At 34.0% G+C, this 13,263-nt stretch overlaps 2 protein-coding genes across 2 annotated transcripts; both read right to left on the bottom strand.

The window, feature by feature from the left end:
- Positions 1–6,026: 6,026 nt before the first annotated feature.
- On the bottom strand, positions 6,027–7,329 carry LOC141629062 (protein FAR-RED IMPAIRED RESPONSE 1-like). Its single transcript, XM_074442130.1, has 2 exons — positions 6,957–7,329; positions 6,027–6,667 (listed from the first exon to the last, which is right to left on the bottom strand). The coding sequence occupies exons 1-2, from the start codon at positions 7,327–7,329 to the stop codon at positions 6,027–6,029; spliced, it is 1,014 nt and encodes a 337-aa protein (XP_074298231.1).
- A 2-nt stretch (positions 7,330–7,331) lies between these two features.
- On the bottom strand, positions 7,332–9,602 carry LOC141629064 (protein FAR1-RELATED SEQUENCE 5-like). Its single transcript, XM_074442131.1, has 4 exons — positions 9,569–9,602; positions 9,049–9,184; positions 8,700–8,955; positions 7,332–8,105 (listed from the first exon to the last, which is right to left on the bottom strand). Exons 1-4 carry the CDS (start codon positions 9,600–9,602, stop codon positions 7,332–7,334), a joined length of 1,200 nt encoding a protein of 399 aa, XP_074298232.1.
- Between the last annotated feature and the right edge of the window lie 3,661 nt (positions 9,603–13,263).

A 13,263-nucleotide genomic window follows, 5' to 3' on the forward strand; every position in this document is an offset into this window, starting at 1 on the left:
GAGTTCCTTGAAAACTCATCAGACCAACACTTGAACAACATAGAAATTTCTACACCCATTCAAAACAAGGATAATGCTATCGATTTGATGGATGTACAAGCTGTTGGGGATGTCCAAGGAATTCAACAAAAAGTACCGGATTTGTCTATTACACAACTAATTGGTTCTGCGCCGGTTTATACTACTGTTGAAGTAAATGCCATTCTCCAGGAGGTGCGAGAAGAAGAGATTCCGATTGAGTTGCTTTCTTCGGGGGATGTGGTTGCAGCAGACGTACCTGAACAGCGTTCAGGTGATATGGTGCAAGGTTTGGATGAGGCAAATAAAGAGGCTCCTGCAATATATGTCCCTCAAACTGATGGTGTTCACCATCCATTCCTATTTCATTCAAAAACCAAACTTTCTTGCATGTCCATTGTCCCTGAGAACCTCGGTTGCTCTTTTGATTGTGGTGGACCCGATCCGAGCCAGGTTTTTGTGTCTGATGTTTTACGCCGCAACAACAGACTATTCACATCCGTTTTTAGCAGGAGGAAGGATGTAATGGATTACATCTTCAATAAATCGGAGAACTATAGTAAATTGTAAGTCACCTATAAGAACTTTATATTAGTTGATATTGTTTTACCTATAAGAACTGTATACCCTTTCTTTTGTTGTATTGACTTCCTAGTTGCACATTTTTTGTAGGGAAACAATCGTATCCTACACAAGACTGTACTTCATTCCGAGGGAGGACATTCGGTCGTTAGAATCCGGTCTTGAGATCACGAACAATGTTATCGATTGCTGGTCTATGTTACTCAACACGATCATGACTGATACAACTGCCCCAGTCCCAACTTCCCGCTGTTTCTTTGGGCTTAGCCACACTGTATGTGCGCATTTTTCACAGTTAGTTACTTTTCACAACAAAGTGTCAAATTTTTACTTGTTCCCTATCTTATGACAGAGTCTTGTACTCCAAATTTGGGAAGCCAAAGAAAAGGGGGAAGTGCTAGACCTAACTAAAGATATATTCACAACATGGGACATTTGGGTCAGTGATTGTGTATCTCAATTTCAGCTAGATTCTGATTTGGTATGTGTAACCTTTTTAAACCCATTATTATCTCGATTTATAATTTTAATATTCTTAATTGTAAGTTTTATTAATAGGTTTATGTTGAATTTCCTCAGGTCTTCATTCCTGGGTTATCAGGTGGTTCGCCTCACTATAGTTGTGTATGTATAAATTTCCCCGCAAAGCAGGTTGAATACCTTGACAACCGTTCATATAGCGAAGATTTCGATACTTTACCTATCTCAAATATTGCATTTATAACTGTAAGTCATTCCACCCAAGCTTTGTACTTTTAATTCTACTCCTACAGCAGTATTAAAACTTTAAGTCATTCATCAACTTTTGAAAATTTAGCAAAAACACGATATTAAAACTTTAAACGTCCAACTCCAAATTTTAACACACATTGTCTGAAACTTTAACCATTGCTTGCTAACTTTAATCAACATTTAGTTTAGAAACTTTAACTGCGAACTTTGAAATTATATACCCCAATAAATGAAACTTCAAGAGTCTACATGGATTTTAACATAATCTTAATAGTGAAACTCTAAACGTGGAATTTGAAATTTTAACTACATTTTCTGAAACTTTAAACCAGTTGACATACATTCTAGTCTACAAAAAATTAAAACCTGAACTTTGCACTTTTAACTCACATTTACTGAAACTTCAAACGTCATCTTCAAAATTTTAACTGGCATTTTCTGAAACTTCCAATTTTAATCGACATTTTTCAAACTTTAAACCACTAGTTTGAAACTTCACTCACAAAACTTAACTCAAAAACTTTAACCGCCAACTTTGAAATGTTATATTCAACAATATGAAACTTTAACAATTACCAATAATTTTAACACCCAATCTTGAAACTGAAACTTTAAACGTGAAATTTGAAACTTTAAGTATGATATTTGAAACTTTAACTTGTTCCCAGAAATTCTAATCTACAGAAACTAAACTTGACCCCCAAAATTTGAATCTTAACTATAATTTCTGAAACTTTAAACTAGTTCACACAACTTCTAATCTACAAAACCTGAAACCTGAGCTCTGCAATTTTAACTCAAATTCAAAGAAACTTTAACTGTTATTCATGAAAGTTTAATTGGTTTTTTTTAAACTTTAAGCCGTTGAGGAATTTCATATATCTGCCTTCTACATATAATGCTCACATGTTTGCTTATTATCTATATTCATTTCCATTTTCAAATACATAGTGCAATCGAAATGGGCAAGTATTTGGTTTCCAAAGGGTTAGACAAAGGCAAGTCAGTATCCGAGTTTAAACTTGTTAACATTAACTTTGCATGGCAAGGTCTAGGATACTCAGCCAATGACTGTGGTACCTATATGATGATTCACATGCTCCTTTATAATGGCAAACCCTTTGACTGCGGGCTAGGCACCATGGACGCAATGAACTTGTACAGGGCTGAAATTGCTGCGACGCTTGTACTTAGTGATATTAACAAGTCGAGGGAAGAGGTTATTTCTGCGGCTAAATCCTTCAAAGAAGCTAAACTTACGTCCACAAAATCAGCTTCTAAATCTATCGGCCCTAAAAGAAGTAGTCAACCACTAGTTGAAGGATCCAAGCGTCCCCGTTTAAGTGTACTTGATCCAACTACCCCTCAGCCAACCACCCCATTAGCTCATTCTCCGACAACTGAGTTATCAGCTGTTAAAAGTCGTCCTAGGGGGAGCGGTGATGGTCTTGGTTGCTCTCTCGATTGCGGTGTTGCTGATTTGACTACCCTTGTCATATCTAAGACTCTAAGGTGCAACCAATTGCTATTGAAGGATATGACCACACTAAGGAAGCACGAGTAGACATCGCTTCCTTCGACGACATCACGATTTGGACCCGAGGTAAGTTTGGTGTCTAACCTGTATTGGTTCATATAGCCAATTGAAGTATATTTATAATGTGAGTACACACTCACCATATAAGTTGCATTGGTTTATTATTTTTATTTCAAGTTGAAACTTCAACCAAACTGTTGAAAATAAAAACCAAATTCACTTTTTGAAACTTTGAATACAGATTCTGAAATTCTAACTCACAACGTTTGAAATTTTAATCTAAACTATTCACATTTCAAGTGAGGACTCCACATTCTGAAACTTTAAGCATCAACCAAGCAGATAATATTAATATCCCAGTCAACTTTTACGACGCATTTATTTCACGCTGCAGGGAACAATTGGCAGATTACGGAGTCAATGCCGTACTTTGTAGGGATGGGATTATGTCAATGCTACCTGATAGCAAAATGTCCTCAACTGTTATTGAATGTTGGTCCAAGTTCTTGAATCAGATAGAGTCAGATGCAAACGAAGTACCAAGAATGGCTTTCCTAGGCATACGCCACACGGTACGCATCTACTTTTAAATTCATATGACATTTAGCGGATGAAATTTATATAATTCAAATGGAAACATTCTGTAACCAGTTAGTTATAAGAACAAATATTTCGCAGGACGTGGTTATGCGATGGTTGGAAAACCAAGAAGACGGTACACAGGAGACGCAGACTAGTGCGTATTACGATACGTTGTTCCATATTTGGGACTTGTACATCGCTAATCGTGGTCATACCTTCAACTTGAATGCAGAGCTCATCTTCGTACCAATTAATATTGACGATCATTTTGCTTGCATATGTATCAATTTCATTGCAAGTACTATCGATGTCCTTGACCATCGCCTATACTGCAGTTTAAGAATTCCAAAGTCTTCAAGGTGTCTCAAATCATTGTAAGTTTCTTACTATATCTACGATGAATATCGACGCAACTAATATGTAACTTAACTTATGACTACCTTACTTATGTGCGATCCCGGTCAATGAGTGACTACCTCGAATCAAGAGGCGTATCCGGGAGCGAGAAGAGGTCGCAAAGTTTAGGCACCGCCGATCAAATTAAGTTGGCGAGTCCAAAACCTAACGAAGTCGAGTCGGATTATTTACAATGATGCACATGTTATGTTACGAGGGTGCCCCATTCGAGCACGAAGACCTTCCGAAGAAGATTGGCCGGCGCTATCTGTGTATCCAATCGGTCGCGACCCTTGTATTATCCGATATGAACAAAGTTCGAGCAGAAACCATGGACAATGTGAAGAAATTTATTGCTGAAAAGGAAAGCTTATGGCAAGTCGTATATGCTAGGCGTAAAGTTTCAAAGATCTTGAATAAAAATAACAATGTTTTATTAATATTTCATGTAGCCTACTCTTTGTTTTAGCATGTGTCTTTGTTTTGAATGTACTTAAATTTGTACTAGCTATACTTTTCTAGCAGGATCAACATTCAATGAAAAAAGTCTGCAAGTTTTCAGTTGAAACTTTTTGGCCATCGTTTGAAATGTTAGTTTAAAAATTTTGTAACTTTATTAAATTTTCCATCAAATTTTAAGCCTCAACTTTGAAATGTCAATCGAGTCATGTTGAAACTTCAACTAAGCATGTAATAATAAAATTCCAAACTAAACTTCCGAAACTTTGACGAAGGATTTTAAAACTTTAAATCAGAAATTTTCAAATTTATAATATTTAAATTCCAATTTTAAATACTGAAACTTTGACAAAGACATTTTGAAATTTTAATTCACAACTTTTGTAATTTCAACCTAAAATATTTCACTTCCAAGTGAATTCTCCACATTGTGAAACTTTAACCGTCAAAATTGAAATTTCAACTCACTGAGGTTGAAACTTCAACCAAACGGATGGAAATAAAAAATCCAAAGTCACTTTTTGAAACTTTGAGGACACTTTTCAAATTTTAACTCATAATCTGTTGAAACTTTAACCTAAGCTATTCACATTTCAAGTTACTCCTCCAGATTCTGGAACTTTAAACATCAACTTCGAAATTTCAATTTACTCAAGTTGAAACTTCAATCAAAGATATTTCACTTTAAATCAGAAATTTTAAAACTTTAAATCAGAAATTTTCAAATTTCAGCCAACAATATTTAAATTTAAAATATTTAAATTCCAATTTCAAATACTGAAACTTTGACTGCACATTTTGAAATTTTAATTCACAACTTTTGTAATTTCAACCTAAAATATTTCACTTCCAAGTGAATTCTCCACATTGTGAAACTTTGACCGTCAACATTGAAATTTCAACTCACTGAAGTTGAAACTTCAACAAAACGTATGAAAAAAAAATCCAAAGTAACTTTTTGAAACTTTGAGGACACTTTCTGAAATTTTAACTCATAACTGTTGAAACTTTAACCTAAGCTATTCACATTTCAAGTGACTCCTCCAGATTCTGAAACTTTAAACATCAACTTCGAAATTTCAATTTACTCAAGTTGAAACTTCAATCAAAGATACAATAATAAAATCCCAAAGACATCTTCTGAAACTTTGACAACACTTTTCGAAATTTTAACTCACAAACTTTGAAACGTCATCCAATAATATTTAAATTCCATTTCAATTGTCGACAATCTGAAACTTTAGTCCTCACCTTTGAAATTTCAACTGCCTCATGTTAAATCTTCAACTATGTAGATATTTTTAAATTCAACTATTAACTCTTCAAACTTTTAAGAAGTATTTTGAAATTTCACCTCACAAATTTCAAACAATCAGACAATAATATTTCAATTTCATGAGAACTGTTCATATTTGAAACTTTATGCACCAAAAGTGAAACTTCAACTCACTTATGCAATATTTTTAAAAATTCATGCCTGAACCTGGAAATTGTAAAAGAATAACTGTGAAACTTCAACATTGCATGAGATTTTTCAATCCAAAAATTGGCTACCTTAAATTTCACCATAAACTTCAGAATTTTAATATAAAAAAAATCGAACATAGACCCTCACTACACAAACATCTACTTCCCTTGCATACAACAGATTAACTTCAAAGTTTTACCAAAAAAACTAGGACATTAACTTCACGAATACATTTTAATATATAAAAAATTCCTACTCCTCCGACAAGTCTTCTACTTCTTCCTCTTCCTCCTCCTCTTCTTCAGATGATTCCGACAATTGCGGTGGATGCTCAGCAAAAGGGTTAGGACAGTTCCTCTTGTCGTGGTGTGCCATTTGCTTGCAATTATTGCACATGCGTTTTGGCTTACTGGCAATTGCAATGGCCTTCGCCTTACTAGACAAAATCCTTTTCCCACTCCCTTTGTTTTTGGAATATTTAGGTGGCAGTATAGAAATCTCCTTACTTGCTTTACAACCAAGTAATTTCTCCATTTCCTGTTGTTTATTCAACTTCTCACCTACCGGTGTCAGCTTCTCTCTAAATTCCCTTATTAAATTAGTAAGACCTTCAACGTCTTCCTTTTCCTTATCAACAAGCACTCCAATTGTTTCGTGAATTTCCGACCACAATTTTGTCATCTGAAGTTGCTTACTGTCTACAATATCCATGTCATCTGTACACTCCCCGGTACTATAGTCACCACTCCGCAATGCATCCTTTGTCCATCTCCTAGCAATCGCAGATTCCGGAATTTCATTTACCCCATTACCGGAATAAATCCAAATTATGTGCCTGCAGAGTACTCCCTTCCTCTCAAAAAGTTTACAGGAACAGCTCGCCTCAAAAGTCCCTGAGTTAGCAAATGAAATTGAAACTTTCATGACTAAAAGAAACTTTATTACTTACACTTTGAAACTTTAAGACAATTTCATGAAATTCTAATACTTCAACTATCTAAATCAATTCTTAACAAGTAATAAATCAACGTACTAATACTTCAACTATGTAAAACTTTAAACATAGTTTTATGAAATTTAAACTTTGAAAATTTAAGACAATTTCATGAAATTCTAATACTTCAACTATGTAAAAAGCTTCTTAACAAGTAATTAATCTGCTACGCACTAAATTACTCATACCTGGGTTATACTGAACATCAAAATTACGGCCTCCTAATGAATCCTTCAAGGTAGTAACCTCTAAGTTGTTCGACTCCAAGAAACCCTTGCAACTAAATCCACCAATTGCATTCTTTAACTCCTCTTGAAACTCCTCGAAAATATCATGTGTGTAAATCTTCGCACCATCAGCCTCTATTGCCAACTTACTGCATAACTTTGGGTTTGAATGACGGTTTTCGTTATCAAGCCTCTTCTGGTTGTGTCTTTGTTGGTCCAAAGCACTTTCAAAGCGCATCCAAAACTCAACAAGAGTACCATTTCTCGCCTCAAACCTCTTGAAAAAACTGTTTTCACTTTCCGACCGCTGTGTCGTCCTCATAATACCACCCATTCTCAAGTCCTTACGGTGCGCCATAACCCTCGCCTCCTTATATCATAGCGATCCGTAAACCATTCAATGTCGGCGGGTACGTGTTCCTCCATTATTGCTTGACCATCTATTGTCGAACTCCTCGCTTCAAGTTCCTCGTCCCATACAATAGCATTTAACTTTTTTAGAAATACCTGGTAATCTTTCCTTTTGCTACCATACTTACAGGGAACCTTATTCATAATGTGCCACATGCAGAACCGGTGCCGTGCTGTCTTGAATTTTTCGGGTACTGACACAATTATTCCAGGATCTTGATCTGTTATTATGTACTGTGGTTCCTTTCCCCGCATAGCAATCAAAAACCTCTCGAACACCCAATTAAACGATTCCGTAGTTTCCTTTGCTATAAGCGCACAACAGAAAGCTATTGATCGTTTATGGTTGTCAATCCCTGTGAAGGGAGTGAAAACCATCTTGTACTTGTTAGTGGAGTAAGTAGGGTCGTATGAAACCGCATCTCCAAAGACAGAGTAGTTTCTCCTAGCAATGCCATCCGCCCAAATTGCGCGTCGTAGGCTACCATCTACGTCAACATCATAGTCAAAGTAGAAGTCTGGCCGAGTCTCTGCCATGTTCTTGAAGTGATCAATGAAAAGTTGTCCGTCTCTTTCATGAATAAAACACTTTATGTCTCTTTGAAAATTTTTGAAGTCGTTCAAACTAGCCCCTATATTTTGGTACCCGTTAACAACCTCCTTACACATTCTGTAAGTCCTTGTTGCTCCAATATTCAGCTGCAATGAATTAACAAACCAACCTTAACAGTAAATTAAATTCACACTCGAACATTCAAACGTCTACTAATAATTTCTACCTATCAGTTGTACAAACTTTAACCCTGTTAAGTAAAATTCACTCTCACAAATGTAACTGTCAATGAAACTTTAACCGTTCCATTCAAAAATTCAACACTCTTTTCTGAAACTTTAACTGAGGTCATGGAAAAAACAAATAACAACATTATCTTTCCTGACTTTTAACACCCAAGCTGAGCACTAAAACTTTAGAGGTTAACTTTAAAATTTTAACGACAAATTTTGCAACTTCAACACAGTTCATGTCTGCAAACTGAGCACTGAAACTTTTAAAGGCAATTTTGAAAGTCTAATTCACAATTTATGAAACATTAAATCTATTTCCGGAAATTCAACTACATATTTCAGTAATGGAACTTTATGCGTGAACTACGAAATTGTAATATACAAAAATTAAAACATCAACAACTTACAACATAAAAACTATGACACCATAACACACACTCGCTATTGAAACTTTAAAAGTACATTGTGAAACTTTAAACGTAAATTTTAAAACTTTAAGCTACTAACCCTTGAATTTGAGACAATTAGTCCCATGTGATACTTGGAAATGTTTTTGGATAATTTTTGAAACTCCCTATCTTTGACAGCAACAAGCTCGTGATTATGTTCTTCATGAAACCGGTCCACTAAAAGCACACCATTCTTCAAAAATAACCTCATCCGAGCTTTACAACCAATCCTCTTAAGCTTATTTCTTCTCTCTTGCTTACTTCCATCTTCTTCCTTACCCGGACTTTCGTTACTTGATTTTGTAAACCCCTCCCTATTACAAACCAATAGTTTTGATTTTATAGTACCGTCACGCTACTTTTTAGTCGTGTATTTTCTCACATCGAACCCAACCCCAAGTGCGTACACCTTATAAAATGTTATAGCTTCCTCAATATCCCCAAACTCCATCCCAATGTATGGTGTAAATACATCCTCCAACTGCTTACAAAAGTCTTCCTCTGACACCGGTGGAATTGTTTCATCAAGAACATCATCTATAACTGACGACAAAAATAATCAAATAAAAAAAAAGCGAGTAAATACATTGTGAAACTTTAAACGTAAATTTTAAAAGGTAACTTATTTCTTGAATTTTAAAAGGTAAAAAAAAATTTCAGTACAAAAAAAAAACATTAGTCAAAGTAAACTAAACCAACGTAAAAACATATTATTACCAAAAAACTGCTAAAAAAACCCTAATGTACAACAACTGAAACTTTAATAACCCTAAACCAAAAACTAAAGCAAACGACTACTCGTCTCCCCTCCATCGTCTAAAAAAAAAATATCTGTAACCTCATAAGCCGTTTAACTATACAACGTTAAACAATGATATGTACTAAAATATCTCTATAGAACAATTAAATTACAAGTACTCATCTTACCGTTCTCAACAGCCTCATAAGCCACAATCTCCATATCAGCCAAGAAATATAAGTGATGAACAAAATAGAGGATGAATATGGTCGAAAATTTAAGGAAATATTAAAGAACTAACTAAAGGATGAAAGGATGTTATTAAACCAGTATGAAGAATATTTTTTTAGGGAGTAATATGAGGAAGAAGAAAGGGTTAGAGAGAAGGATACAGTTGAACGTGAAAGGGATATTACAGTTGTGCTAATGAATACGAGGTAATCAGTGTTGGGAGAATAAAAAGTGTATTCATTATGATTATTACTTGACTTTTTTTTTTTTTTTTAACGTAAAGCAGTAACAAATCTCAGCCCTTTGTTTCACCTAATCCAAGGGCCAAAAAAAGGACTTAGGGACTCATATATTTGAGTGGACTCATTTGAACTTGGCTATATATATATATATATATATATATATATATATATATATATATATATATATATATATATATATATATATATATATATATATAGTATAGTATTGATTTGTCTATCCTTACCTTAATAATCATGTATAAAACAATGGTAAACTATCTACTAGGACGGAGGGAGTAATAATTATCTCCATTCCAAGCAAACTCCAAGTCTCATATGTAAAAGTAGACCACGGTAATTGGGTCACTTGAATTAACTCGAGTCGTCATATTGTGTATATCAAATATACATGTAGACTTAATAAAGTTTTCTTGGTTTCAATGACCCGATCAAATATGACGACCCGAATATTTATTGTTGCACAATATTCCTTAATAATTCGATAATAACAGACCTGTAAATAATCTAAACTAAAAATGACACGACCTAAACTTACTTGCCCTCACCCAACTCAGTTAATTGGTTTGCATGGTTTACATTCAGGTCATGTACGCATGGGCCGGTTCATTTTGGGCTTTGGATCATCTCGAATCGGGTTATTTTCGGATCACTGGTTGAGAGAGTTCTCATTTGTTAATGCCAAAAAAACCATTTTGGAGAATTGCCTATTTATAAATTAAAATAACCTTGCACCCATCAGGCCATCACCCTTCAGGGCTCCCAAAACAACCTCGATTTACCAATTTTAAAATTTAGTATCAAATTTATACAAACCCTACAAATCTAATCCATTATCCATAATTAGTGATATTTTATTTCAATGTGAATCTAAAACTATTAAAAATAATGGTCTAAATTCGATTTTATTGATTAAAGACCAGATCCGATCAAACCCTTCTAGGAAACATAAATTCTCATTTAAGATGGGTATATCCGTCTTAAGTTTAGGACGGGTCAAGTAGTTAGAGTAAAACAAAAAAGTAGAATGCATAGGAACAACTAGTAAGCAACATATTTGTCTTGTTTTATATATACATGTGAAATGCAGGGGCGGCCCGTTGGATTTGGAGGCCCTGTTCCAAATACTAGGTGGAGGCCCTTACGATAATCGCGTCATATTTTTTTATAGTCATAAAAAAATATGAGACCTTTAATGTATGAGGAGGCGTAATATTTAAAATTTGAAATACTATAAATATAAAATGAATCGAGTCAATTTTTCGATTTAAGTCATATTACTTTAATTATATTATTTTGTTTTTTGTGAACAAATGTTCGCTCTATTTCTTCCAATTAGCGTTTTTACTTTTATTTCTAAAAGTAAAGTAATTAGAAAAATAAGGCTACAATAAAAAAAAATAGTCAGAAAGTGCATTATTGACAATAACATATTCGTTTCGTTAAATAAGATCACGTTTTTAACACCATTCTTATTTAACACCGTCTTAACTTATAGATGATTTTCACACCCAATTATATTAGAAGTAGAAGTAAAACAAGGGTGTTAGAGGTTTCAAGATAATACGGTCGTAAGCAAGATCAACATTTTTTTTTAAAACGGCAAAATTATCAAGTCACTTGCACTTATATGATGGATTTGCTTTTAAATATTGAAGGGGAAATTTCATACGAATGAACTTTTAAAATTTACGAGGACGAAATAAGAGATAAAAAAAAATGAAACTAAAATAATTAATTAAAGCTAACTAATGAAAAAAAAGAAAATAATAGAAATACAACAAAAAAAATCCAAAAATAATTGATGTAAAATAACAGCTTCAGGACTCGAGCTGAGACTTCATTAGGCTTTTGTTGTTGTTTGTTATTAGGCCCATTACCACTTGCCATAGGTAAAACTGTTAACTTTAGAGAATGTTAATACACACTTTAACAATAACTTCTTCCAAATGAGGCCCTCAATCCTATTGGGCCCCGGTTCGGTGAACCTAATTGAACCACTTAAGGGCCTCCCCTGGTGAAATGATACTTGATTTGTTTTAATGTTAAGAAGGATATATTCGTTTTAAGAGAGACTCATTAGTAAGGAAAATAGAATCAAAATCCATAGTAGAGTAGCATCAAATACGAATCTCAATATATGATGATCCCTACTCATAGCTCCAAAGTAGCTACTTGTTTGAGTTTACTACACAGGAAGGACCTCAACTATGCAATATAGTAGCTTTAAGGACTCCAATTAATTTTTGAGAGATTTAAGGACCTGAGATAACGTCCGTCAAAAATTCTGTTAAAAATATCACGCTGAAAATGTTTCACGCTAGAAGTCTAGAACTTTGGCTAGCAAAAAGGATCAAAGAGGACCCATATATTATTAGATAGATTACTTCCTCCCATCCAGACCAAAGGTTACAGTTGCTTTATCACACTTGTCGATGCATGTTTTGTAACGTGCATATATTTAGTTACACATTATTAAAAATTATAAAAATTTGATATTCTTATAGCATTCATGACGATAAATCAAACAAGATCTCACATGACTATATTTTGTCTTATACATTAAGAATAATAACAAAGATTCCCTACGACCATGAATAGTGCCAAAAAACAACTGTAACCTTTGGTCTGGATGGGAGGGAGTATTTTGTAGAAGGTGATCTATTAACTCTTAATCATATTTTTAAAAATATTTATTTTTTAAAAAGGGTTTTTTTTTTTGTCAAAAACTACCTTATATTTAGGGGTATTTGTAAAAAAAATACCTTGTATTATTTTTCTTGTTTTAGACTACCTTTGTTTTCTCATTTTTTGGTCAAAAACTACCTACGCTGAAAATATGGCGAGATTTGGTCGATTTAGTGACATTAACCTATCTCACATGACTTTATTAACATCAAACAACAATGATCAACTGCGTCCAAACCAAAATTTAACTTCAGATAAGCAAAATTAATGAATTTCACATTTCAATAATAACTACAAACATTTACTAAAGTTTAGCGTAAGTACTTTATGACTTCCCAAAATCGGGCCCTCAACGGCTCAACGCTAACTAAACCCCAGTTGATCCATTCAAAATCAAATTTATACTCCCTCCCTCTAAGCCTGTCAAATGAGTCGGTTGAGCCAGTTACGAGTTTGGTAACTTCAAATTCGAATAAAAACAGAGTCAAGCATATTTTGGGTTTGAAAAATACTTGTTTTTAACCTTATATAGGTTGAGTTTGTATGGGTCTTGGGATTTTCTCGTAAAACAATTTTAAAGAGACTTAGGCCCTGCTCTTTAGAATTGAAATTGTTTGAACCGAACTAAACTTATTTAAACTGAATTGAATAGACCTGACTTAATTGAATTGGACTAAACTAATTTGAACAGAACTAAATTGAAT

The sequence above is a fragment of the Silene latifolia genome, chromosome Y (genome assembly GCF_048544455.1).
Source record: "Silene latifolia isolate original U9 population chromosome Y, ASM4854445v1, whole genome shotgun sequence".
Taxonomy (NCBI): domain Eukaryota; kingdom Viridiplantae; phylum Streptophyta; class Magnoliopsida; order Caryophyllales; family Caryophyllaceae; genus Silene; species Silene latifolia.

Excerpts from the sequence above, each read along its gene's own strand:
- LOC141629062 (XM_074442130.1), bottom strand. The coding sequence starts at position 7,329 with ATGGGTGGTATTATGAGGACGACACAGCGGTCGGAAAGTGAAAACAGT. Across the intron at positions 6,668-6,956 it reads TGATGTTCAGTATAACCCAG|GGACTTTTGAGGCGAGCTGT; the intron begins GTATGAGTAATT and ends TTGCTAACTCAG.
- LOC141629064 (XM_074442131.1), bottom strand. The coding sequence starts at position 9,602 with ATGGAGATTGTGGCTTATGAGGCTGTTGAGAACG. Across the intron at positions 8,956-9,048 it reads GCTATAACATTTTATAAGGT|GGAGGGGTTTACAAAATCAA; the intron begins GTACGCACTTGG and ends GGTTTGTAATAG. Across the intron at positions 8,106-8,699 it reads TAATTGTCTCAAATTCAAGG|CTGAATATTGGAGCAACAAG; the intron begins GTTAGTAGCTTA and ends AATTCATTGCAG.